Here is a 26,370-nt window from a genome sequence, read left to right on the forward strand (position 1 = left end):
GGGGATGTTTTCCTTCATGCAACCTTTTACAAAAGATGCTCATTAGCATGTTCCAGAAAACAAAGCTTTCAAGTGACCAAAATGTTGCTGCGAAGTTTGGAAATGACTTTCTCCTGAGACGTGCAGCAAATTTAAATTTGTACAAGCTACCAGTTAAACATTTTTTCCAATCAAGACTCACCCATCTCTAAAAGTCCCCAAAGTATCCATCTTGTCCCCGCTTGCACCAAATCAATCTAGAGGAAGACATTTTGCAGCGCCGCGGGTGTTTACAAACAAGATGGAAACGGAGACGCCTCCAGCGACAAGAAAGACGACCTGGAGGGCAGGCGGGAGTCTCCTGTCCGTGTCATGATAAATTATTCATTCATAACCAGGGTGTGTTCACGGCACATCTTGAAATCCACTGTAACAAAAATGACACGCCACTCAATCTCTCTCTTTTTGGTTGATAAAATATTTTTAATCAGTATATTTCCCCATTAAAAAAGCTGGGATACTTTTTTTAAAAAACATTATTTTTTAGGTTTGTTTTAACACAGGAGCAGAACAAATGCAGAATATGGTTACGTGGGTTTCAATGGAAATAATCTTTGAATTAAAGATCTCTGGTGGCACCATCTGCAGCTTTGTGCCCACGCCTACGCTCACGCACACACACACGTACACGCACACAAACACTCTCGTGCATACAGTGACGCGCACACACACTCTTCCTTCCATTCACTCGCCACACGCGCCCTCCCTCATTTCCACGCATTTCCATTAAGTGGCGGATGCAGAGCAGCTATGGGCTGAATGCATCCTCGTCTTATCTCCAAATCGAATCCATTGCATCTCTCGCGCTTTTCTGACCAACCCACAATCCTCTCTTCTCGCGAACAAACATCAATCCTCGCGTTTACCTGTTCTTAACGAGAGAAAGAAAAAAAGAAAGACTTGCGGTCGCACACTCACTGATCGACAGTATAACAGAGTGGACAAGAGGAAAACCACCCAAGGAGAAAGACTCCGCAGATCTTTTTCCCCCTTAATTTAATTTGGGTTGTTAAAATATTACTTTATTTCGAAGATGACGCCTGTTAGCATGCGGTGACCTTGAGAAGAAGCATCTCGTTAGTGTTGCCAAAAGGTAGACGTGGAAGGTGCGCGCCCAGTATTCAGACGTGTGCGCGCCCTCACACACAGGAGGTTATGATCGCCTTTCATCACCTGAACACCAGGCTTCTGCCGCTCAAGATCATCATAATGATGATGATGGGATGCTTGATCGTTGACGGAAGTAAGTGTCTTGTCTCTGTCAACCTCTTCGTGTGTTTGGCTGCAATTAGTCCAGTAGTAGTGGCTGCTATAGGCTACACACACACACGCATTGTGTAATGGATGCAGTGATTCCCATGTACTGCAATTTTCATGTTGTGCCAATACCGCTGAAACCTTTAATTAACCTTTGAAAACGCAATATGAATCAGTTTTAAGGACCATATTGTAGCCTAGTTGCCGTTGGCAGGTTGCAGCTTTTCCATTTGACGACAGAAGGTATACCATAAAACAGTGTTTTCACCTGTTGCCTTTCAAACAATAGAATATACCATGGCTTCCTGTGACGGTGCGGGCTTTGTGTTCAAATATCAGGCTCATTATTCATACTGAGCAAGTCAATTTGTGAGTAAATTGAGACGAGGTCAGTATAATTCTTATTGATGTGTATTGACATTCCTCTGCAGGAAAAAAATGATACTTCTTAGGATAGGCTTGGAAAGACAATAGATCGACCGACTGTCATTAGCACCATAAAGCATTTTAATGCAAACTCTTTCAATTGTTGTGCGCTTCCAATGTAAACCATTATTAATTAATAAAGGAAACCATTCTAAATTAAAAACTGAATGTGTTCATTTAGAGCCTATGTGGCTTGCTAGGTTCCTCTGAGAAGTCAGAAACCGATCAAACATAACATTCTGTCACTTTTTTACTGGTCAGCATTGTAAGTAAATAGGTAATTGGACATCTGAATTGTACTTTTTTATTTTTTGTAAAACACAAACTTTGAATATTAATAAATGAGCGGAAATGTAATTTTGGATTAAAATGTTATTTCTGTCAAAGCACTTCTACAAACTGAGGTATTAATATCTACAATAACTCAGAAACGGAATGTGGTATGAGATGGTTGTTCATTGAAGGCAGCTGGAAGTCAGAATTCATGAGCTCCAGCAATGTATTCTGGGTATTGTCATATGCATGCAAAATCATGCATTGTAATTATAAGGTCATCAGTAGTTATATTTTAGAGGGTTTTGAGGTAATGATTAATTGCAGTGTGTCTGACAATATCTAAAAAGTGTTGAAATATACCCACGGTTGTACTGTGAGTCAAGTTAAGTGTGAGACAAGACATCAGACAGTGTGCTCCCCAGATGCACATCTGACAAGAACTCGGGGATGAAAAAAAAAAAAAAAAACAGCAGATGCTGTCACATATATTCCAAGCAGCTGTCACCCTGTGTAGTTTTTCTTACTGCAGCTTGATTGTTTTGTTGCACACCAATGTATGTATGTATGTATGTATGTATGTATGTCGCTTGTTGTCATGGTGCACAATGCAATGTTTGCGTTGCGTTGTCTGCTCAAAGCCACATGGCCTCCTCTTTCTAAGCGGCTTTCCAAACTCTCAAGTAAACTCTCAAGTCACGGTATAGTCCGAAGCACAAAACAGGCTTCTGATTGGCTGCTGTGACCAAAAAGTGTACTTGAAAGTTTAGAAAGCTTCGAAAGAGGAGTCCATATAACTTGCAGCGGTTTGCTTGTAGCTTTTGCTTTATTGAATAAAACAAACGTTTGATTTGAAAATAATCGGGGGTTTTTCCGTGAAGAAGTTGACGGCCACCCGGACTGAGACGTTTTGAAAGTTGTACGCCTGACGTAAATTTTTTACGCCCCGGGCCTCTGGGCAGACGTTATTTCAAACACTGATATATAGTATGATAGCATTTTAAACCCATCAAGTATCAATTCATCAATATTCTTTTTTCCCTATGAAAAGTCAGAAATTAATCAAATCTGTCGTTTTGGTTTTTCAGCAACTCTTTCCCATGGAATCCAGCAGTAGCAGTAGCCACTTGTTTTTGAGTCAAGTGGGTACTTTATCCCTTCATATTTCAATGAGAAAAACAGCCGTGCTAAAGATGTCAAAACGGGAATTGATTGTCCACCAGGGAGATTCCAAAGACATATATCTTGCTGACTGGCTCTCTGGCCCTTTTAATTAGCTGCGATGCAAAACAACAGGTGTATATTTCAACCGGTCAGCTTTCCGCTTTCTTGACAGTCAATTGAGCAAAGCATCAGTGTCAGATGAGTCCATCAATGGAGACCAGATGGAGGCTAATCTGCATTCACGAATGTCAATATTGATTCAGCAGAGGAAGTGCTTTCAGGGTACAGACTTCACCTTCTTCAACATAAAGAAGGCAAGGTACTGTATCTTCCCTCAGAAGCATTGGCACCTCGCAGATGCTTGCCCATTTATTGTACCAACCTAGTTTTATCGTGTCATGTTGAGGGCTATGTGGAGCTGGAACCTAAGCCAGCTGACTCTAAGAGAAAGAAAAAGCATTCCCACAACTGAACGCTGGTCAACCAAAGGGCACATGTACACACGGTCCATTCACGTCGGAACCGGACCCGCACTGCCTGTCCAAAGCCAAACAAGTGAACCAATGTTATGTATGTTTGTTGTAGTGATAATGGTCGTATTCTATGAAAGTATTTTTTTTAATAAACTCCAGACAAGTTGTGTCCATAATTTGTAAAATCACTTCAAATGACTTCTACTGTCACGGTTTGCGAGGTGGTGATGGCGGGTGCGGATCCCAAAAAGCAGGCAGGAGGCAGCAGGAGGTTGTTTGACAAATTGTATTAAAATAAAGGTCAGCAGTAACAAAATGTAAAACATCAAAATGATCTGAATGGAAAAAATACAAAGTAGCAAAAGAAAACCAAAAGTAAACGCCCGCCAAGGTTAAACAAACACGTACACGATGCATGCTGCAACCAAGCAGCAAACAAACAATGAATCGGCACCGGATGATCGTGCCAGGTGTCCTTTTAAGTGTTATTGATTATAACGACCAGCACCTGCGAGGCTGCCGGCAGGGCTGACGTCGCTACCCGCTGGTCGCCAATCTGATCGGGACGACCAGCACCTGTGCAGGTGCAGGCGGGGCCGACAGCGCCCCCCCGTTGGTCGCCAACCAGATCATGACATCTACTGAGCGTATTTTACAAAGATTCCACCGCATATAGCTATATTTTACGTTTTGAGACTCGCGCTGAATATTCAGGAAGTCTTGTTTTCGAGTTGATGACGATCCCCACGCGACATCACCTTTGGAACGCCCTTGATCGAGAAAGCAACACACAATGCATTTTGCGGTACTTTGTTTGGTCTGAAAACTTTGTGTTGATCTGTGTTGATGGCGAAATTAGAAGGAAACATAAATAACACGATGGTGAATCGGTGTGTGTTGCACCAAGACAACTATTTGATATTCGCTGACACAAATTCCCAGCAAACAAATCAGCCCATTTCCAACGGAGCTTGGGTGCCATCTTTTGCACTTTCTGGGACACTACATATCAGTCCAGATGCCATTGACGGCTCGAATTGATATGGGAGGACTCCTTTAATCGATTGCAAACATTTATGCTTTCCTCTTCAGAACTATTTGAATCATATTCATGACAGGATGAGTAACAAGAAAGCATCTTCTCCGAAAGCGAAGCCATTGTTTTGATTCTTGAGCAAGGCAAGACGTCTTGGCGTGACGTCACGAACAAAGGGGCGGGGCCTTCTGAAACTGGCCATTTCCGGTTTAATTTTGAAGTCGTTTTTGGACACTTGAAGTTATTTTTATTGGTGTTTTTCATTTCGCTAAAAACATCAGCCTGCGTGTTTTGGGTATTTTAGATGCTATTAAACGTTTTTCTGATGTCAGTTAGGAAACAAAAAAATGGTGTGGGTTGTCCTTTAAGGGTAGACAATATAATTTCTTTAAAAAAACATATCTGGATCGATATGGGTTTCATTTGTGCAACCACTTGACAAAATACAACAGAGTAAATTCAATACATTTGTTTTTCAAATATTATACCTCCTACAGTGGAATTTTGTTGTCGCTGAATTTACTCCATTATTTTTCATCACAAAACACTCATCTGGATCCAGATATAAAATTTATATGGATTCAAAATATTTTATTTTGTGAAAAACTAATTGAAGAAATTAAATTGAGTGAACCGAACACAATTTTTTTCAGTGTATGTGCCACGGAGTAACATGGACAAAAAGCAAATAGGTTGGCGATTGCGGTGGTAGTTTGCAGTAGGGGAAACGTGCACTGCAGCATGCTGAGAGGTGTTTGAGAGGAGATTGGCAGCATTCATTGAACAAATGGAATGGCGACTCAATTGAAGGAGTGGCGTCAGCAGTTGCTGTGATGCAGGCAGACATTTTGGAATGATCACCAAGTTCCTGTCAGCCGTCAAGAAGGTTCATAAAAATCCAATCTCATTTCTTGATATAGTGTATCTACATCAGCATGCGCAGCTTTCATTGTCTTTTGGGCAAGCAGCGCACGCACATTCATCCTTTGCGGAGAGCCATTAGCCAGATGAGGCTGTCCCAGTTGACCAGCGTACTGGTTGTTCCTTCTGATTGAGGGACTGTGCCTGAGCGGAACACACAGAAAAGTCAACAAGGAAATGAAAGTCACATGTCTATTTTTCTGTACCGGGGGGAAAAATAAGTCAAAAGCAGGCTGAATTTGCAGTGCTTGATATTCTGTCATGCTAGTAAGCAACTACAAGCCAACTGAAGGTGAATTGGATTTGCACGTGACATGAAGGCGGGCAAAGGGTTACTTTTGTGCTTCTGCTACCGCACTTTCACATGAATTCATTGATCAATCATGTAGGTTTTTCAATCATCTCAAGCTTTTTCATGACTCTCTCCATTATTGATCTCACCTCCATCTAAGTTCATTTATCTCACTGTGACTCATGTTTTTGTCTTTGCCATCTCAAAATATTGAATTATTTCCGACAATATTCATACTCAGTGTCCATGTCATGTTCGGCCAATATTCATCCTCTTTGTCTGTCTGTCTGTATCGAACTCGTTCTCGTAATGGGCAGGTAGCAGCGTGTGTTTGTGTGTGCGTGTGCGTGTGTGCTTGCGTGTGTGTGTACGTGTGTGTGCATGCGTGTGTGTGTGTGTGCGTGTGTGTGTGTGTGTGTGTGTGTGTGTGTGTGTGTGTGTGTGTGTGTGTGTGTGTGTGTGTGTGTGTGTGTGTGTGTGTGTGTGTGTGTGTGTGTGTGTGTGTTGCAACTTCAATACAGGGGAGTGTCAGAATTTTGCTGCCGTGATGTGACGAATCCAGAGAATGTTTTGCCAGCTAGTCACCAATATACGTTTGCCTTTCTCTTCTCTCATTTCAATGGGGATGCTAAAATCACACATGCCAGAAATATGGCAATTATCTTTTTTGATTCAGAACTAAATGTGACATTTTCTATTTTTCATATTATCATTTTGTTCATATTTGGAACAACCGTCAGGATAAACCAGAACTGAATTGATCAGTGGGGGGGAAAAGTGCTCTTAACGACACACTCGTGTGTCAAGCTGTAACTGGCGCCAAATTGCCATTGTTTGCCATGACAAAAAAAAAAACAATTTATTTGGTCTTGTTGTTTCATAAAAGTTTTTAACGTTTCGAGGTGAACCTTGACATGTATGTTTTTCTCAAAATCGTCTTCAATACTTTATTTATAATATTGTGTCTTGATTACTTCCGGTTCTGTGTCACATGTTTCGATGTGAGAGAGAAATCCATAGAGAGTGAGAGACAGAACGAGACAAATTGCAAGACAAATCGCCATAGAAAGGGAATGATAAAATCTATGTCATTAAAGTTTGTCTACTTGCGGTTTACAAGGTGCACACGGTACGTTGTTAATTTGCTTATTTATTGTATGTCTTGTGGAACACATTGTAGTAATGTCGATTGTTGTTTTAAATGTCTTAGTTTTTATGGTGTTCCACAATAAACATTTTGGACATCATTATATGTCACGATCTGTTTGGCGACGAACGGGTGGCGCTGTCGGCCCCGCCTGCAGCTGCACAGGTGTTGGTCGTTCCAATCAGTGGCAGACCGTCACGTTCTGGTTGGCGACCAACAGATAGCGCTGTCGGCCCCGCCAGCAGCTGATGTTGGCCGTTCCAAGCAGTGGCAGATAAAAGGACTCCTGGCACGACCATTCCTGCTGCTGCCTCCTGCCTGCTTATTTGGGATCCACAACCATCACCACCTCGCAAACCGTGACAGAATGACCCGACCAACCATCGGATCCCGCAGGTTTAACGGACCGGTCTCATTTCCATCCTGTGCCTGGCAGTGTAACGTCCATGTCGAGCCATGCTTCGTTGCGTGATTGTGTGAAAACGGTCACACTCACGTTCACGACAAGCCGTGCCGCATCCACGTCAGGCCGAGACCTCTTTCCAGTTTGCCGACCAGGGTGACACACAGTGCACGCCCACGTCCAGCCATGCGTCGTGTATGTTTGAATTGAGCCACATCCACGACGAACCGTGCCACGTCCGCCTCCACGTCAGGCGGAGACCCCACTCATCGCTGGATCTCGCAGGTGCTGAGGACTGGTCTCGTTTCCCCTGTGCCGGGCAGTGCATGTCCACGTTAGGCCATGCTTCGTCGCATGACTGTTTGAATGAGTCGCAGTCGACAAGCCATGTCAACGTCCGGCCGAGACCTGTTCCCATCCAGGGAATCCTGTTCCGGTCCAGGCTGCCATTCTGCGCCTGGAAGAGCACGTCCACGTTGTGCCATGCTTCGTCGAGTATGAATTGCCGTACCACGTCCACGTCAGGCCGAGTCCCGTCGCCTTTTATTTGCTGGAGAGGCAATGGCTGCCGTCTCCACCTTGTTCCCTCCCTTTTGGGAGACTGTTGGGACTTCTGGAAGCAGTCCCTTGAAGGGGGGTACTGTCACGATCTGGTTGGCGACCAACGGGTGGTGCTGTCCGCCCCGCCTGCAGCTGCACAGGTGTTGGTCGTTCCAATCAGTGGCAGTTAAAAGAACTCCTGGCAGGACCATTCCGTGTCGGGTCATTGTACTGTGAATGTGTTTGCTTCACCCTGTCAGGTTTGTTTCATCTTGGCATATTTTTACTCATGGTTTTCTTTAATACTTTGTACTTTTCTCGGATGACTTTGATGTTTTACATTTTGTTCCTGCTGACTTTAGTTTAATACAATTTGTCAAATACAACCTGCTGTTCCCTCCTGCCTGCTTATTTGGGATCCACAACAATCACCACCTCGCAAACCGTGACAGTATGAGGCGTCATCCTTGACTGGGGGAGATACATAAGCTTTGCCAAAACTATCGTGGAAAAGCCACCATGGAAAAAGTGACCTTATGTATCAGAAACAATCTATATAATCCTGAAAATCTGAAAATATTAACGCTAATATAATATTGTGTATGCGTGTGTGTGTGTGTGTGTGTGTGTGTGTGTGTGTGTGTGTGTGTGTGTGTGTGTGTGTAACCATGGCTACAGCTGCACCAGCTCCCCCAGTGAACGTGTCGGTGACCCAGCTTCGAGCCAATTCGGCCAGGGTGACCTGGAACGTGCCTCTTGGAGACACCGTGATTGGCTATGCCATTTCGCAGCAGGTACTGTCTGTCTGTCTGTTTGGAGATTTGATTTTCCTGGTAAAATGAGGGAGAGACAGAGCGTTTGGTAGTCAACATCAGGTTGGGTGTACTTTCCCTGTCACGGGGGTCACCAAAATGAAATTGTCGTCACATGCCTCATTAATCCCAATCGGTCCCTAATTCAAATCACCTTTATCTGCTCTCATTCCTGATTTCTTGAAGGTCAGTGGGTCTGTTTATCTTCTAAACCAAACACCCCTATTAAAATAGGACAACCACTAGTTGTACCTTTAACACACAATGAGGTCTATAGAAGAGGCAGTAAATCACGGGTGTCCAGTCTAGAGCCTGTGGTCATTTTTTTCGCTGCTTGTGCTACATACTAATATTCATATATGCATATTGCATGTCCTGTAAATACAGTAAACAATGGCCACTCTGGTCACCACGATTACAGCACCCTTGGGTTTCTACGTAGGGTTTTAAGTAGGTTCATGGATTCAAATGAAGGATATAAAGTAGATATAAGGTGTCAAAGTAGGTGTTTGAAATAGAGGGAGGGGTCAGACTTTTATTTATTTTAAATGAGGGTGTCAAAGTCGTGTTGAGTTTAATAGTCGGGTTTTAAATGAGAGGTGAGGTTTTAAATTAGTGTTTCCAACTATGAATCAAGTCGGAACTTAAAACCAGCTCAAAATCAATTTTTGCTTTCACACGCTGCTTAGCAAGAAGGAGAAGCAGGACAAAGAAATCTGCCGACAAAGACTTGACTTGCTTCTGCATTCATTTCAAATCCCAAAGCGGCTGCCTGGCTCTTGCGCAAGTTTGTCTCCATGACACACACACACACACACACACACACACACACACACACACACACACACGTTTTTGCCACGTGGTGGGGACATGGTGTACAAAAGTTTTGACCCGTGGGAACCCAATTTCAAACATATTTATGAAACTCATAAAAATTTGATTTTAGGATCCAAATTTTTTTAGCCTGTGCTCATTCAGAAATCACTTTAAAATGGCATAATTCTTGATTTAAATTTTCCAGGTTTTTCGCAACTCCGTAGGGACTTAACGAATCATGTAAGACCAAAACTACCAGCAGGCGGCGCTTATTTTTTTTCAACAAACAATATTTAGAGCCTTTTTTGACAATTCTAAATTTTGAACACATAAATTGTGAAATATTTTGTTCACATGCACAACTGGGTCCAAGCCTCCTCCCATTTTCTGACACGATATCCGACAGAATAATCAAGCACCAGATGTAGGTCTGACGGGTTCTGTCACAACCAAAAGTTTGACTGCATCCAGTATTGGACTTTTCAATGTGCTATTCTTTATTATTTATCTGTGAATTACATCCCATTGGTGCTGCCAGCAAATTTTTGTTTCATAAATGTGCTGAGTTCCAACACTTGGTGTGCTCTTTGTGTAGTTTTTAGATTTGTATGTTGTCTTTTAACTACATATTGACTAACAACCTGTACAGATCGGACCTAAATGACAATGTTTTAATTTTCTCAATTTTCAATCTAAGTTGCTAGAACAAACATACGTTTTCTTGCATATTTATTGGATTGCATTTGACTTTATTAGTTTCGCAGTGGAGAACGTTACATTTCACAGCAGCAAAGTTATGAAAAAAATGAAAGTAGAAAAGCAAAATACAGAAGCTGCTGGAAAGGCAGCCACTCTCGCGGCGCCGTCTTGAAGTCAAAAGAACAAAAAAACTAAATAACATGACAATTATAAAATAGATTGAAGAGAATCAAGTAAAATAACACTGCTCACGTACCAATTTCAATGGCAGCCTTCGATCTTTTTAATAATTGAAATACATCAACCTGAAATTTCAAACATTCAAGACATTGTGGTAAGAAAATAAATACAAATTGCTTTCATATTAACAACTGCGTGTAAAACGTTCAAATTTGAAATAAAAGTGCTGGACAAAATACAGTAAAGTCTCGTTATATCGATATTCAAGCGAGTCCGAAAAAATATCGATATAACCGGGACTATCGATATATCCGACCCTGTTTGCATGCAATTTTCTCCGTGCGTGCATAGAAATAGTATCGATATAACCGGGACTATCGATATATCTGATATCGATATAACGAGACTTTACTGTATGTCTGTCCAGAAGTTTAGTCGACAAATATTCAAGAAAAAAAACACTCAATATGTTGAAATAAAAGCTATTGTCTCTGTGTTGTATTAAAATGTGCCAGAAACAAGTGCACATGACACATATAACATACATAAAAACAATGCATTGTTCCAGTTGCCAAACCTAACCTTTCCTTAGTTTTGAACCTAACCTTAACTGCGTTTTGTGGACATTCTCATTAATTTATCAATGCAGTTTTTTCACGAAATATTTAACTCCCTTCCAAGTTCTCCCTTTCAATTCTTCTGGTGAAGCCTTAATGCACTTCATGCATTCGTCTTTGCCTGGAACATTGAGAGACCTTGATGGAGTCCATCAAGGTTTTCTCCACAGCGTGGATTTCTTCTTCTGTCCACTTTTTACTTTCATTTTTACTTCTTCCTTCCCTATATAAAATAAAATATTAATATTCCTCCAAAAGTTAAGACGCAGGCCAGTGCTGTCTAAAGTCATCATTGGTCTGTTTTGTAACAGTTTTGTAGTTTTTATACATCAAATGATAACACAATCACAAGCCACTAGATAACAGTTTACCTTCAGAGATCTTCACCAGCTCCGCCCTACCATCCAATTTACCTATTAGTAGCAAACACAGAATAAATATATTGAGTTCAACAAAATCAGGAATATGTACTTCAGTGCTATGTTCACGGTGCAGGTCTGAATGCAATTCAGATTTTATTTGGTGGGATTAATTTATTTTGTAAGGGTTCACATTACATGAAGAAATGCTTATCTATTTACTACTGAGAAAACTGATTTTAAAGATTCCATTCCGATTTCTATACACCCTCGACATTAACTTGAAGTTGTTCAATACTAAATATCCTACAGAATGTTATGAGGAGGAAGAGATATAGAGCATTTTTTGTAGGATAACAATACATTATGGTAATCAAAAACAAAAATAATGTATCCTATTTCCCCTGCCCATACAGTATATAGACCCCTACCACTTTTGCTTGTCAGATGATAACTCAGTCACGAACCAAGAGGAAACAGTTTACCTTTTGTTTGCTGTGGTGGTAGAGGCACCTTCTTGACGAGCAGCATTATCCCATCTGACCGACCTGCACAAAAAACAGGTCTCTTGTTTCCATGTATAATTGTATTTTATTTATTGCATTCTATTTGTGATTGTATTTTATTTATTATATTACCTATGCTTGTCTGTGACTGTAAAGTGTCCTTGAGAGCTTTGAAAGGCGTTGTAATGTATTATTATTATTATTATTATTATTATTATTGTAAATACAAATAAAACACAACATATGTGTACCGTCTGTAATATACCCGACAGCAAACACATAACTGGATTTCGGGTGGGTATGTTGCTGTCTCAGCATCAGTGACTGCTTGTCGGGAAGGCATTGAACAAAACATATGTTAACCTAAAAAAAAAAAATAAGTCATAAACATACCAGATGATTGTGGCGATGATGTTGATGTAAGAGTACATTTTGTCATATCTTTATCGTCCTCATCATCAGTGCCTGACATAGCAGTGTCAACACATAGTTTTTCTGAGGAACAGAGGAAACACAGATAAAACTTCAGCTGGAAGAGAAATAAATGGGTGCAATTATTTCCTAAAATATGCAGATGTCTTCTTACCATGGGGATCAATGTTGATTTCATCCAAATGCTTGCCCTTAAACTGGGACAAACTTCCCGTTTCCAGAGCGATGTGTACCTTGCTAATTTTTACAAGCTGCAATGTCCCCTCCGGCAGCCGATAAAAATTGACGGTGCACTCTGATATCATGGCCTAGGACAGGGGTTGGGAACCCGCGGCTCCGGAGCCGCATGTGGCTCTTTCACCCCCCTGCTGCGGCTCCCTGCGGCTTTAGAAAATAAATAATGAGTATTTAATTTAATTTATATTATTTTAGTTCGTTCGTTTTTAAAATGTAATTCTAAATTTGAAGATTATGGTGATTATAAATAATACAAAATAAAACGTATTCAATTTTTTTGTCGCTCATAATATAAGTCACAACCATTGACAGTGGACGTATATCCGGTCACAACCGCCAAATTGCGCACGATTTCTTGAATTTTTCGACCCCCAGGTAGGCCAACTATGGATAAATCTAAGAAAAGAAAACTGTCTGAAGAAAATAGAACGTTTAATGATACGTGGGCAGATTCGTTCGCCTTCACTGCTGACGAGACGGGTTTACCGGTATGCTTAATATGTAATGAGAAGTTAGCAAACAACAAAAAGTCAAATGTCGCAAGACATTTCCAGAACAAACACACAGCCTTTAATCAAAAATATCCGAATGGAGATGAGAGAAAAAGAGCCGTTCGGAACTGATGCGGAAGGCTGATCAGAGCGAAAATCATTTTATGAAGTGGATGATACAGCCCTGATGTGCAGAGGCTGTGCGCTGCGGTGCAGGAGCAGAAATCACATTAACCAGGTGATAAATATTGTATTTGCCATTTTGCAAATATTCTTTTTTTTTTCAAATAGACATTAAGTATTATATTTGTAAGTAATCTTCCACCCAACGTCTTTTTTTTGGAGTTTAAAATGTTTTTGTTGCGTGCAGAAATGTAATTTTGCTTCTCTGTAACAGTTCATTGATTCATAAATGCAACACACTATAGATTGTTTATGCATATATAAAGGTAAAAAACGATGATGAAAAGATGCAGTGTTGTCTTCATTTTAAATGTCAAAAGGATTTTGTGGCTCCCAGTGTTTTATTTTCTGTGGGAAATGGGTCCAAATGGCTCTTTGAGTCGTAAAGGTTGACCCCTTACGATGGTTGACCCCTGGCCTAGGAAGTCAGCAAGCTCGTCCATTTTATTGTCTTACGTCTGTGTAAGCTCTCAGTCGTACAGGAGTGGTCCATCGATGAGAAGGTTTCTTCAGCCGTCATCTGTACAAAAGTGAAGGTTTCGGACGTTTCGCCTCCTATCCAAGAGGCTTCGTCAGCGAACGTTCGCTGACGAAGCCTCTTGGATAGGAGGCGAAACGTCCGAAACCTTCACTTTTGTACAGATGACGGCTGAAGAAACCTTCTCATCGATTTTATTGTCTTGTAAATTGAGAACTTTGGACATTGTGGCCATGTGCTTTCTCAATTTTGTGGAAGACAATGCTTCCAGATTTTTTGCCCCGCAATTTAGTGCTATCTGACGAATTACATCAGATTCTCTGAAGTGACTGGGGGCTTGTGGTCTTGCAAAAAAAGAATGTGTTTTCATCCAGTATCCCACATTCATGACGAGTATTGGCAAGTAACGTCATGGATGTCTGCACTTCAGGTATAAGGAGAATGGGAACCTTTCGCCCTCGTTTACCTTGTATTTCAATTCTTTAGAAGTGCCGACACAGTTTCCGCTCAAGGTCAGACAAAGCCAGCTCCACATCCGGATGTGTCGACGATGTATCTCTCAAAGTAAACACATTAAGTGGCATCTTAGAAACTTCCCCTTCTCTTCTCTGGTTGAAAACGGAGAAGAGAAGGGGAATTCGCAAAGTGTAACTTTTGCAAGTTCTCTCCAATGTTTCCTACTTGTGTCTTCTTTGAGTTTTGTTTGGTACAGCTGTCTTTGGACCTCAAGATACTCATGCATCTTTTTCACATCTTCGGTAAAAGGCAGAAGTTGTGGAACATTCCATTTTGCCTCACACAGGTTTCTGAGGGACTTTGAGGACACGCATTCCTTCCATCTGGTGCCACAGATTTGTTTGAACATATATATATATATATATATATATATATATATATATATATATATATATATATATATATATATATATATATATATATATATATATATATTCATTCATATAGAATAGATGTTAATCAGGGAAAAGCCGAAAGGAAAAGAAGAATCATGTTGTTTCTTTTTATTTATTGATTGTCATTCATGGCACTTTTGGAAATACTGTTGCATGTTTTTTTTGCCATAACTGCCAATATTGGTTAATGGCTTGATCTGCTCTATTCAATGCAAAGAACTAAATGATCATTGACCTTATTTCTGACAAGAATTCCAATAAATAGCCTTGAAACATTTTCAAATTCTGAGATTACAATTGCTGCCACTTTTATTCCTGTCTCTGGTTGATTGGATCAATCTGTATATTTTGAACACATGCAAGGATGCATGTGGGAAATTAAAAAAGGGTTGTGTCTGTAAAGGGGGCCAAAGTCTAAAATGGATGGGGCCAGATTTAACTAGATTGTCCAAGTATACAAAACTGATTGGAATAAACCAAAATACATTCATTGGAGCATGATATTTCTAAATTAAAAAAAAACATCATTTGTCTAAAATCTATATTTCTAATATACAAACAATTTTAATTCAAGTCAAATAATTTATTCATACATAAAATAAACAAACTATTTCTATTTTCTTAAGTTACTACACAATAAATGCTGTGCTATTTTGATATGCTACGGTACAGAGATGACAAAGAGAACAGACTTAGCACAATATTTCTCATTAGTGTCTACTTAAATTTCTTTGCTTGGAAGATGTCCAATGTGCTGCAACAGGTCTGAAATAATGTCCCTTATCCGCTAAATATGAATCGTTAACAGCAGTTTGCTGAAATGAATTGTCACTCCGTTGCTTCTTAAAAAAATGAAAATATGTTTGTGTTTAATATCTTTTTGGGTTTTACTCCTGTTCTCCCGCTCCATAATGCAACCATTTATGTTGATGTTGTTCAATGTAAATAGTGCAGTGTATCATGGATAAATGATTATTCGATTATATTATCTCAGCAGTTTCCAGCTAATTACGACGAAAGTTAAAACCTCTCAAGCAAAACGAACAGTTTTAAATTGCTGTTTAACTAAATTTGTTTCTTTAGCTATTTTAAAAGAAGTACGTCATATGAGGCGCAGATCATGTAGCAATATGGGCAAATCGTAATAGACGTGCGCCGGTGCTGGCGCAGTGGAGTTACAAAGTTGCTCCAACGGCTGTCAAAATGCGTAAATGGGGGCGGCCCAAATGCATCGCTGCACATGTGTTTTTGCATGCTCATTGCTCTACTGCTACAATGTCTAACTTGCTTAAGGTTGTCCATCGTGTCCGATGATGACAGTCCAGGTCTACTTCTTCTTGTGGGACCATTTCATGTGACTGTATAGCCCAATCCGTGATCCACACTGCTTGCCACGGGTAGAGCAGGTGAAGGCATTGACTGGGGTTGTGGGTATGGCACTGGCATGATGTCTCCTTTGACGTTTCCCGGTCCGTCGATCACCTCGGTCTTCCTCAAGTTTCTGTATGCCGTGTTGGAGGAGCTGCCGCCAGATGGAGCGTTGAGCTGCAATGTCCTCCAGCTGGGTCGGTCGGGTTCAGGCCGCATTTTTTCATGACAGTCTTCACCTGGTCTTTATAGCGTTTTTGGGGCCTCCTGCCAGGCAACGGCCAAGATGGAGCTGGCCATAAAACACCTTACGTGGCAAGCTCTCTTCTGGCATCCTGATCACATGGCCTAGCCAGCAAAGTCGGTGCTGGGTGACTGTAGCTTCCACACTGTTGCAGTTGGTTTTGCAGAGTATTTCAGTGCGGGGGACTCTGTCTCTCCAGGATAGCCCAAGGATGCATTGTAGGCACTTGATGTGGAACACCTCAAGCATCCTGAGGTGGCGACTGTACAGGGTCCATGCTTCGCAGCTGTAGAGGAGAGTTGACACAACAACAGACCGATAAACTGCAGTCTTGGTGTGGAGTTTGAGATCTTTGTTTTGAAAGACTCTCCTCCTAAATCTGCCAAAAGATGCTGATGCCTGTTTGATCCGATTTTGTATCTCTCTGTCGATGCTGCAGTCGTCAGAGAGAAAGCTGCCCAGGTATTTGAAAGAGTCCACTATTGCTAGTGGCTTATTGGAGATGGTGAATGTTGGTGGATGAACTGAAGGAATGGATGCCCACTGACAGATTACCTCAGTCTTTTCCACATTGACAGAGAGGCCCAGACTACCATAGGCATCTGCAGCAGCTGAGAGACTAGCTTGTAGTGCTTCTGGCGTGTGGGCCACAACTGCACAGTCATCTGCATATTGGAGTCCGATGACTTGCTCTGATCTTACTTTCATGACTGCCTGGAGTCTCCTGATTTTGAATAGATTTCCATCAAGCCGGAAATCGATGGTAACCCCACTGTTCTTCTCGATCCTCTCATGGAGCAACAGTGTCACACACATGAGGAAGATGTTGAACAGGACTGGTGCGAGGACACATCCCTGGCGTACACCAGTCTGCCACATTAAGGTCGCATACACTCACACAGTTTTTTTGGTCTGGAATGCCCTCGTGGGGACACTAGGAAATGTCATGAAACGTCTTTAAAACATGGTTTGAAGTCTCTCAGAGCAATTTGCCCGTGGGGACCTCATTTTGCAGTCTCTCAGAGCAATTTGCCCGTGGGGACCTCATTTTAGTGCAGTCAGGTTGATGTCCCCACCGTGGCACACAAACGAGAACACACACACACACACATACACAAAAAGTCTCTTTCTGGGATGAAAAACCTCTTTTTTATCTTTTGCAGAACAACAAAAATCATCAGTTTGAAGGTTAGATTAATGTTCGGAATTGCTTTTTGGTTGCTTGAAAACAATTATTGTGACACTCGCTTGCTTGCAGATACAATTCGTGCATCCCATTTACTTTTGATTTGAGAGTTGGACTGATTCAATGTGTGTGTCATCCGCAGAGGCAAGATGGCTTGATGCAACGCTCCATTCGTGAGGTAAACACATCAAGTCGATGGTGTGTGCTGTGGGACCTGGATGAGGACACACACTACAGTGTGCAGGTGGAACATGCCCACAAACACACACACATTGTCTTTCCTTCTTCACAGCAACATCTTGTATTGCTTATTGCAGTTGGGCCCATGTGACTAAGCTGCTATGACTTTGCAAAACTTTTTATGGGCTTTCCAAAATACCCAAGGAGATTTTTTTGGAAAAGATTCTGCTTCTCAACCCTTTGTCTTATTGCCTTTGACAAAATGTTGTGATGTGGACGTTTTCATAATTGATATATTGAGATCAGAACAATATAAAAACATGTATAAATTATGTATCTTTACCCATATTGCATGTTTCTTTTTAGTATGTTTCATTCAATCAAGGTTAAGAATGATGTAGTCTACTTTGAAGCAATTTTTCCTCTCTCGGGGGGCTCCGGGATTTATTTTGGCCATCTCTGAGCAAGAGTTTCTAATCTAGACTCTAGACTGACATGGTTCCTTATGCGAGTTGGAGTACATGGATAGTCGTCATCAGCAAGTATCTGTCCAGCAGAAGTGTCATTGAAAAGCTTATCAACCATCAGCAATTTGTCCACATTGGACAGCAAAGCACAATCGCACTACATGTGGGAATCCTTGAAAAAAAATGCTGGACTGGAGTATTGTTATTCTCAAGGACCTGTTGACAGATTAGGAAAAGGACAGGTGGACACCGGTTATTGTGTTTTACCGTAAGGTCGTCACCGGGATCCTGTTCTTCAAGGGAAAGTCAACATCCAAATATTTCTTGACAATATTTTGTTCAATGCAGCCTCACACGTCTAAACAAGAATTTCTGATTATTATTCAGTTTGTGGAATATGAGTTAAGCAGCAAAGTCCACCTTGTTTTTGTCATTTTGAAGGAGCGGCCATTTTGTCATATGGTGACGCCTGAAAATGGTCTGAGGCCGATGTGTTATTTTAGCTGTTAGCTACTTTAGGCTTGTCTCTGGTGAGCTAATAGGATTTTGAACTTAGAACTTCATGTCCAACTGATAAACAGCCTGTGAATATGGTTTCACATGATACGAAAAGGTTTCCTCAGCCGTCATCTGTACTTTTTTTGAAGATGTCGGACATTTCGCTCCTCATCCGAAGAGCTTCATCAGCAAACTAAAGTTGTGCTGGTAACTCTGGCCCTATATAAAATCCTAATGGACAAAGATGGCGGTGCCATACCTCTGCTCTGATAGGTCCTTGCTCTGAGGTTGGGGGAGCAGTAGACTACTCCCTGAATCCAATCTGTTTACCTCTTTTGTCCTATCTGATTACCTCTAAAGGTCTATACCTGGCTCTGATTGCCTCATTACCTCTGGTATCACCTCATTAGCATGACTAAGCCTCAGTGGCAACGACCTAAGAAGTTTGTTGGAAGCACGGTCTAAATTAAACCTTTTAGAACACCTCTTTCCATTAGGAATATATATAGGGCCAGAGTTACCAGCACAACTTTAGTTCACTGACGAAGCTCTTCGGATGAGGAGCGAAACGTCCGACATCTTCAAAGAAGTACAGATGATGGCTGAAGAAACCTTTTCCTGGATTGACCACTCCTGTACGACTGAGAGACTACACAGACGTTCACATAATAGGGTTCTTCTGAAAGACTGCTTGAATGTTTTGTCTGCATGCAGAGGTAAGGATAATTAGTTTTGAGTATGGCAAAATGAATTGTTCCGAAAACAGTCTTTATGCCAACGTGTGACGACAGAAAACCTTTACATTTTATTTGTGTTCAGGTGCAGTCCATTGGACTCCATGGTGACAGCCAACCCAGTCGTGCCATCCATTTCAGGACCTTGGAAAGAAGCGACCACTACCCTGCTGGAGTTCATGACCACCGTAAAGTGGAGTTTTTTTCTTTCATTTCTGAAATTTAAGTTGTAATTTCACCACTCACCCCACGGAGCAGATATGCCTTCATTGCTTTTACACTGAGGCTTAGACTGGCCTCATATTTTTTTCTGGATTTGGAATAACATGCAGGACAGGCAGAACCTCAAAAATACAATTTTGAGTGATTTGATTATTGGGAACAAAAGTACAAAATGAGCATTCTTGCACTTAATGTTGGTTCCTTATTCTTTAGTTTTTTGCCTTGAATGGTGAACTCCTTCACTGCCATTTATTATTCTGGATTTATTCGAGAATTGAAGGGCATGATGGAGCGCCATTCCCGAATTTTTTCGGGTTTTGTTTTTTGTTTTTTTGCGGGGCGTGCGGATCAAGATCGGGTCAGACCTCTGGCAATGTTTGTTCCTCTCACCAAGGGGCAGCATTTGTCTTTTGTACAGCCACCCCCACTTCAAGCTCAGATAACTCCAGACCCATATAACTTACGAATTAATTATTTTTCTAATGAAAGAAGATAATCTAAGATTTCTTACACTGTATTGAATGTTTATGTCGTCCTAAAACTCAATATTCTGTGGGTCCTACAATTTGAGTGAAAATTACAAAAACCCTGGCACTGAAGTGGACACAGTTTTGCACATCATCTGAAAGTGAATGGGTTATGTTCATGCCTCTTGGCACTGGACTTAAAAAAAGTGTGCTTGTCCTCAGATGAACCAGCAATGGAGGGGTTGGGAATGTCGCCTCACTTGCAGACTGGAGAGCTGCTCATAATCACCACCGTGCTGCTTCTATGGGCAGGTCAGCTTCTCTTTGCTTCTTTGTATTTATGTGTCTCACATATCCACTTCAACTTCTAATCTGCAACTTCACCCATCTGCATGTTTTTGCCTTAGCTGTTATTGCCCTCTTCTGCCGGCAATACGACATCATCAAGGACAGTGACTCGAATGGGACCCGAGAAAAGGCCAAGAGGCCGCTGGTTCCAGTTGCTTCCTCCTACTACAATGCATCTCCAAACAGCTCACCCATCTACCACAATGGTGCCGTCCACAGTGGCAGGGTGATTAATTTATTGCTGCCGACTTATTCCCCAAAGCCTTTTGTTCGGCAGTCGCTCTGGGATGAATTAGTGTCAGATAAAAATCTAACAAGTAGAGCAGCCTCTTTAGGTGCTTCACAGATCTCTTAGCAACCACAGTTTTTGTCATCACAGCTAAATAGGTAGGCTGGAAACGGCACTTTACAACCAAGCATTGCAACAGATTTGTTCCATTGTCATTTTTATGTGTATCTGTAAAACTGCTATGGTGCCAACAACTGCAATTTTACAACCTTGATTACAAAACCTCACAACTGATAAAGAACTTGAAGCTATTTTTTGCAAATCACCATATACATTAAATGCAGACAGAAAATGTTTTTCTATGCAGAAGTTCAAATGATCAACAGTGAAATGACCGAGGGTTTTTTTTTTTTTGCTTCAGTGCCTTTGCTGTTTAGTTAGGCAGACAGGAAGACAGGCAGGCAGATAGACAGACAGACATATTTTCCCCCTAAAATGCCATAATTATAAATTGCAAAGAATGTTAGCATCCATATTTCCAAATGAAAAACAATGAAATGCTAACATCTCAAGATTATGTGTGCAAGTAAAAATAAATAAATAAATACATTTTCTTTTCCTTTTGGCTTTTCCCTTCAGAGGTCGCCACAGCGAATCAATGTCCTCTATCTAACCCAGTTTTGTGCATCTCTTCTCTCACATCAGCTGCCTTCATGTCCTCTTTAACAACATCCATAAGCCTCCTCTTCGGTCTTCCTCTCGGTCTCCTGCCTGGCAGTTCAAGGCTCAGCATCCTTCTCCCAATATAGTCACCCTCTGTCCTCTGGACATGTCCAAACCATCTCAGTCTGGCCTCTCTGACTTTCTCTCCAAAGCCTCTAATATGAGTTGTCCCTCGAATGTATTCATTCCTGATCCTATCCAACCTTCTTGTCTAACATTGTCTGTCAGCCTGTCCATCACCATAGCAAATAAGAAGGGTCTCAGAGCTGACCCCTGGTGGAGTCCCACCTCCACCTTGAATTCCTCAGTCACACCGACAGCACATCTCACAACTGTCTTACAGTCATGATACATGTCTTGCACCGCTCTGACATACTTTTCCGTCACTCCAGACTTCCTCATGCAATGCCACAGTTCTTCCCTGGGCACACTGTCGTACGCTTTCTCCAGATCTACAAAGACACAATGCAATTCCTTCTGACCTTCTCTGTACTTCTTTAGCAGGATTCTTAAAGCAAACACTGCATCTGTCGTACTCTTTTTTTGGCATGAAGCCATAATGCTGCTTACAAATGTTCACTTCTGCTCTTAGTGTAGCTTCAACTACTTTTTCCCAAGTTTCATTGTATGGCTCATCAACTTTATTCCTCAGTAGTTAGTACAACTCTGCACATCTCCTTTGTTCTTAAAAATGGGCACAAGTACACTTCGTCTCCATTCTTCAGGCATCTGTTCACCATCTAAGATCTTGTTGAATAACCCAGTCAGGACCACCACCGCCACCTCTCCAAGACACTTCCATACCTCGATTGGTAAATCATCAGGCCCGAGTGCCTTTCCTCCCATTATCCTCTTCAGCGCCCTCCTCACTTCATCCTTCCTAATGTTTGCTATGTCTTGGTCCACAACAGTCACTCCTTCTCATTTTCCTCATCCATCAATTCTTCAAAGTACTCTTTCCATCTTGCCATCACACTACTGGCACCTGTTAATACATTGGCATCTCTATCCTTAATCACCCGAACCTGCTGCTGGTCTTTACCATCTTTGTCTCTCTGTCTCGCCAGCCTGTAAAGATCAGTTTTGCCTTCCTTGCTGTCCAGCCGAGCATACAAGTCATCATAGGCCTCTTGTTTGGCCTTTGCCACCTTTACTTTAACCGTGCGCTGCATCTCCTTGTATGCTGTCTACTCTCGTCCGTCCCCTCAGTGTCCCACTTCTTCTTTGCTAACCTCTTTCTCTGTATACACTCCTGCACCTCCCTATTGCACCACCAAATCTCTTATCTACCTTTCTTCCACTCGATACACTTTCGGACCTGTGTCTCTGATTATGTTCGCTGTAGTTTGCCAGTCATCTGGAAGGACCTCTTGCCCACCCAGTGCTTGTCTTACCTCCTTCCTCAATGTCATGCAATACTCGTCCTTTTTCAACTTCCACCATTTTGTCTTCAGCCTTTGGTTTCTTCATCTTCCTCACTGCCAGCGTCATCTGACACACCATCAACCTATGCTGTCTGGCTACACTCTCACCAACCACTACTTTGCAGTCACTGATTTCCTTTAGATGGCGCCATTGACACAAAATGTAGTCTACCTGTATACTTCTGCCTCCGCTCTTATAGGTCACCCTATGTTCCTGTCTCTTCTGAAAGAAAGTATTCACAATAGCCATTTCCATTCTCTTAGCAAAGTCAACCACCATCTGTCCTTCAGCGTTCCTCATCTGGAGTCCAAACCTGCCCATCACCTCCTCATCATCTTTGTTTCCTGCGCCAACATGCCCATTGAAATCTCCAACCAATTACAACCCTCTCACTTCTCGGGATGTTCTGTATGACTTCATCAAAGTCCAACCAAAATTTCTCCTTCTCCGCCAGCTCACATCCTGATGGGGCATACCCACAAACAACATTGAACATTACGGCTTCAATTTCTAGCTTCAGACTCATCATTCTATCTTATACTCGTTTTACTTCTAAGACATTCCTAACAAACTCCTCTTTTAAGATAACCCCAACTCCATTTCTCTTTCTGTCTTCACCATGATAGAACAACTTAAACCCTGACCCTATGCTTCTAGCCTTGCTCCCTTTCCACCAGGTCTTCTGGACACACAGAATGTCTACCTTCCTTCTCTGCATCATGTCAACCAGCTCTCTACCTTTACCTGTAATTGTTCCTACATTCAAAGTGCCTACTCTTAGTTCTATACTCTTGGCGTTCCATTTCTCTCTTTTCCTCCGGGCACACCTCACTCCTCTCCTTCTTCGACCAACAGTAGTCCATTTTCCACTGGCACCCTGAAGGTCAACAGTACCAATGGCGGCCTTTGTTAACCCGGGCCGCGACCGATCCGGTATGGGATTCAGTGGTTTGATTCGCATATTTGTTTTGGCAATGTTTTTTACGTCAGATGCCCTCCCTAAATTAAATAAATAAATAAATAAATAAATAAATAAATAAGGGTGGCCCGGTAGTTTGTGGTTAGCACAACGGCTGCACAGTGCAGAGGTCGCCGGTTCGCGTCCCGGTCCGGCCTCCCTGTGTGGAGTTTGCATGTTCTCCCCGGACCCGCGTGGGTTTTCTCCGGGTCCTCCGGTTTCCTCCCACACTTCAAAAACATGCATGGCAGGCAGATTGACAACTCCAAATTGTCCCTAGGTGTGAGTGTGAGAGTGACTGTTGTTCGTCTTTGTGTGCCCTGCGATTGGCTGGCAACCAATTCAGGGTGTCCCCCGCCTCGTGTCCGAAGACAGCTGAGATAGGCTCCAGCACCCCCCGCGACCCTAATGAGGAATAAGCGGTACGGTAAATGGATGGATGGATAAATAAATAAATGGGCGGGCAGACGGAAGGACTGCCTGACGAACTGGCAGACACACAGACAGACAGTCAGAGAGAGAGATAGGGAATCAGCGTCAAAAATGATTGAAATGTGCGATTGACCACATCCTAGATTTTGAAGCAAGTTATTTTTACACGTCCTTGCAATTATCCGATACAGTATACTACTACCCTCTGCTGGATATAAGGAGTTAAGGCCTCGACTTCTTCCTCCGACGACTCGTCAAAGAGAGACAAAGTACATTTTGGAGTGTGTATCTTGAATGTTAAAATGAGAAATTACCAGCACTTTGTTGCTCTCGCTTTTTAACCACAAGCATTCCTTTCATAACTTTGCTGCTGTGAAATGTAAATTTCTCCACTGCGAGACTAATAAAGGCAAATTCAATGCTATCCAATATCCTTAGTAAGGTTGGTACTATGTGGTAGTCTTGAAACATGTCATTGATATATTTGTCTTCCTCCTAGCTTCACAGAGCCTCATCTTCCATCAGCATCATCCGAGTCTGAGGGCTGTCCAGGGTCTGCAGAGTTGCCATCTCACGGAACTAAACGGGCTTGAACAAAAGCCCATTTTCTAGTTTGGCATGAATGGGAAAGCAACGAACTCTCAATGCCAATGAAAAACTCCAGCGAAGAAACAAACACCCTGGAAGAGGTCAACTTGCCACAAAGACTTGGCCCTTTGTTGTGGAGGGTGCAGCGTTTTCATTTTGGGCCCTGCCCAAAAGGGCAGGTTGATTTCTTTTTCCAGTTGTGCTCTTTCGAATGTCTGAAAGCATGACAGACAAATCTACTTGCTATTGTTGTTATTTTGCATGTTAGTGTGCGTGTGTGTGTGTGTGTGTGTGTGTGTGTGTGTGTGTGTGTGTGTGTGTGTGTGTGTGTGTGTGTGTGTGTGTGTGTGTGTGTGTGTGTGTGTGTGTGTGTGTGTGTGTGTGTGTGTGTGTTTTACTAAGTGCAGGGCAGCTTTTGCACCTCGCTTTGGCTGAGCATATGTAAGTGTTGGTTTGTTTGTTTGTTATACAGTTTATTTTCATTTGGTCAATGCCTAGAGTACTAACACTACTATAATGGTAATAATGCATTATATTCCTGGCAGACTTTTCAGTCACCTACCACCACCGGGAAAAGAGAGCAATATAAAATTATAAAATGCAAAGAAGTAAAATAAAGGCAAGTATGGTCTCAAACACAAGAATCAATATCGCACAAGATTATGATTCTTATAACCAAATCACTTTACATGAATATACCTGTTGAGGCGTGTTATGACTCAATGTGCATCAATATTATTAAACAATGTAGTCGGACACTCCCAGTAATATCGGCCTGTTGGGGCGTGTTTTGACTCAAGGTTTGAATTTGATAAGGAAATCTGAATGTCTTCTGTGAGGTGGGAAAGCTTTTAAAAAAGTACCAAATGACGGTCTCTGTATGACTAAATACACACCAGACAGTGTGCCCCATGTGACCAAGTTCTTAGCATGTGAGACGTTTATAACCTTGAAATGTCCCGCGTGGTTCATTGAAACTTGTATAACTGGACGAGTCTGGCGTGGGGAGTAAGATGGAACCACAACTGTTGCATTGCACAGTTAATCAAATTTAAAAATAATTCAAATTTAAACTTGAAGTTGGTGGACTTGAGCTGTTTTGCGCAATGACAAATATGGACAGCAGATGTCGCTTGAGATCTATCATGACGCGAGACTGACAAAAAAATGCTTCTATGGCTATGCTGTACAAGTAGAACACTTGAATACCGTTTTGTGAAAACCGTTTGAACATTATTTGATATCTTTAATGTCCAGGTTAAAGTACATGTATGATTTGTCTTTAATAGTATGACAACTCAACGCACGAGAAGGGAGCATTAGAAAAATGGCTGCCAGTTGCCTCCCAGAATGAAATCAACCATTGCTAATAAACTACTTTTCTCCTATAGTAACATTACGAGGCCACACCAAAATGCATGGTTGTAGTTTTACCTCACTCGTTACAAACATGTCCCACTGGAATTTCAAACGTGTATGACAAGTTTCTAAAATAGTCACATCGTAAAAGGCAGTTGTTATTAGTGGAGAGAACAGTGTGCACTAGAGCATGGATCTCAAGAATATAAAAATAAAATACAACTTATGAATGTTCAAATGGCGGTTCATA

The 26,370-nt window shown here is 41.7% G+C and overlaps 2 protein-coding genes across 3 annotated transcripts; one reads left to right on the top strand and one right to left on the bottom strand.

The window, feature by feature from the left end:
• Positions 1–680: 680 nt before the first annotated feature.
• Positions 681–26,305, top strand: fndc4b (fibronectin type III domain containing 4b). 2 transcript variants are annotated; one of them, XM_089001666.1, is made up of 7 exons: positions 685–1,282; positions 8,650–8,765; positions 17,633–17,734; positions 19,455–19,557; positions 20,281–20,370; positions 20,466–20,632; positions 24,673–26,305. In XM_089001666.1, exons 1-7 carry the CDS (start codon positions 1,195–1,197, stop codon positions 24,712–24,714), a joined length of 708 nt encoding a protein of 235 aa, XP_088857792.1. In that variant the 5' UTR covers positions 685–1,194; the 3' UTR covers positions 24,715–26,305. The 2 variants fall into 2 exon arrangements, with proteins under 2 accessions (XP_088857783.1, XP_088857792.1); XM_089001657.1 differs by lacking the exon at positions 24,673–26,305 and having other exon boundaries at positions 681–1,282; positions 20,466–21,118.
• Positions 9,921–13,252, bottom strand: LOC148903390 (uncharacterized). The gene is made up of 5 exons (XM_089001676.1): positions 12,547–13,252; positions 12,354–12,455; positions 11,940–12,002; positions 11,467–11,508; positions 9,921–11,318 (listed from the first exon to the last, which is right to left on the bottom strand). The coding sequence occupies exons 1-5, from the start codon at positions 12,695–12,697 to the stop codon at positions 11,248–11,250; spliced, it is 429 nt and encodes a 142-aa protein (XP_088857802.1). The 5' UTR covers positions 12,698–13,252; the 3' UTR covers positions 9,921–11,247.
• Positions 26,306–26,370: the final 65 nt, after the last annotated feature.

The sequence above is a fragment of the Hippocampus bargibanti genome, linkage group LG01 (assembly GCF_051943395.1).
Source record: "Hippocampus bargibanti isolate YZ-2025 linkage group LG01, ASM5194339v1, whole genome shotgun sequence".
NCBI lineage: Eukaryota > Metazoa > Chordata > Actinopteri > Syngnathiformes > Syngnathidae > Hippocampus > Hippocampus bargibanti.

Excerpts from the sequence above, each read along its gene's own strand:
- fndc4b (XM_089001657.1), top strand. The coding sequence starts at position 1,195 with ATGATCGCCTTTCATCACCTGAACACCAGGCTTCTGCCGCTCAAGATC. Across the intron at positions 8,766-17,632 it reads GCTATGCCATTTCGCAGCAG|AGGCAAGATGGCTTGATGCA; the intron begins GTACTGTCTGTC and ends TGTCATCCGCAG. Across the intron at positions 17,735-19,454 it reads ACACACACTACAGTGTGCAG|GTGCAGTCCATTGGACTCCA; the intron begins GTGGAACATGCC and ends ATTTGTGTTCAG.
- LOC148903390 (XM_089001676.1), bottom strand. The coding sequence starts at position 12,697 with ATGATATCAGAGTGCACCGTCAATTTTTATCGGCTGCCGGAGGGGACA. Across the intron at positions 12,456-12,546 it reads AATCAACATTGATCCCCATG|AAAAACTATGTGTTGACACT; the intron begins GTAAGAAGACAT and ends TCTGTTCCTCAG. Across the intron at positions 12,003-12,353 it reads ATCATCGCCACAATCATCTG|GTCGGTCAGATGGGATAATG; the intron begins GTATGTTTATGA and ends TTTTTTGTGCAG.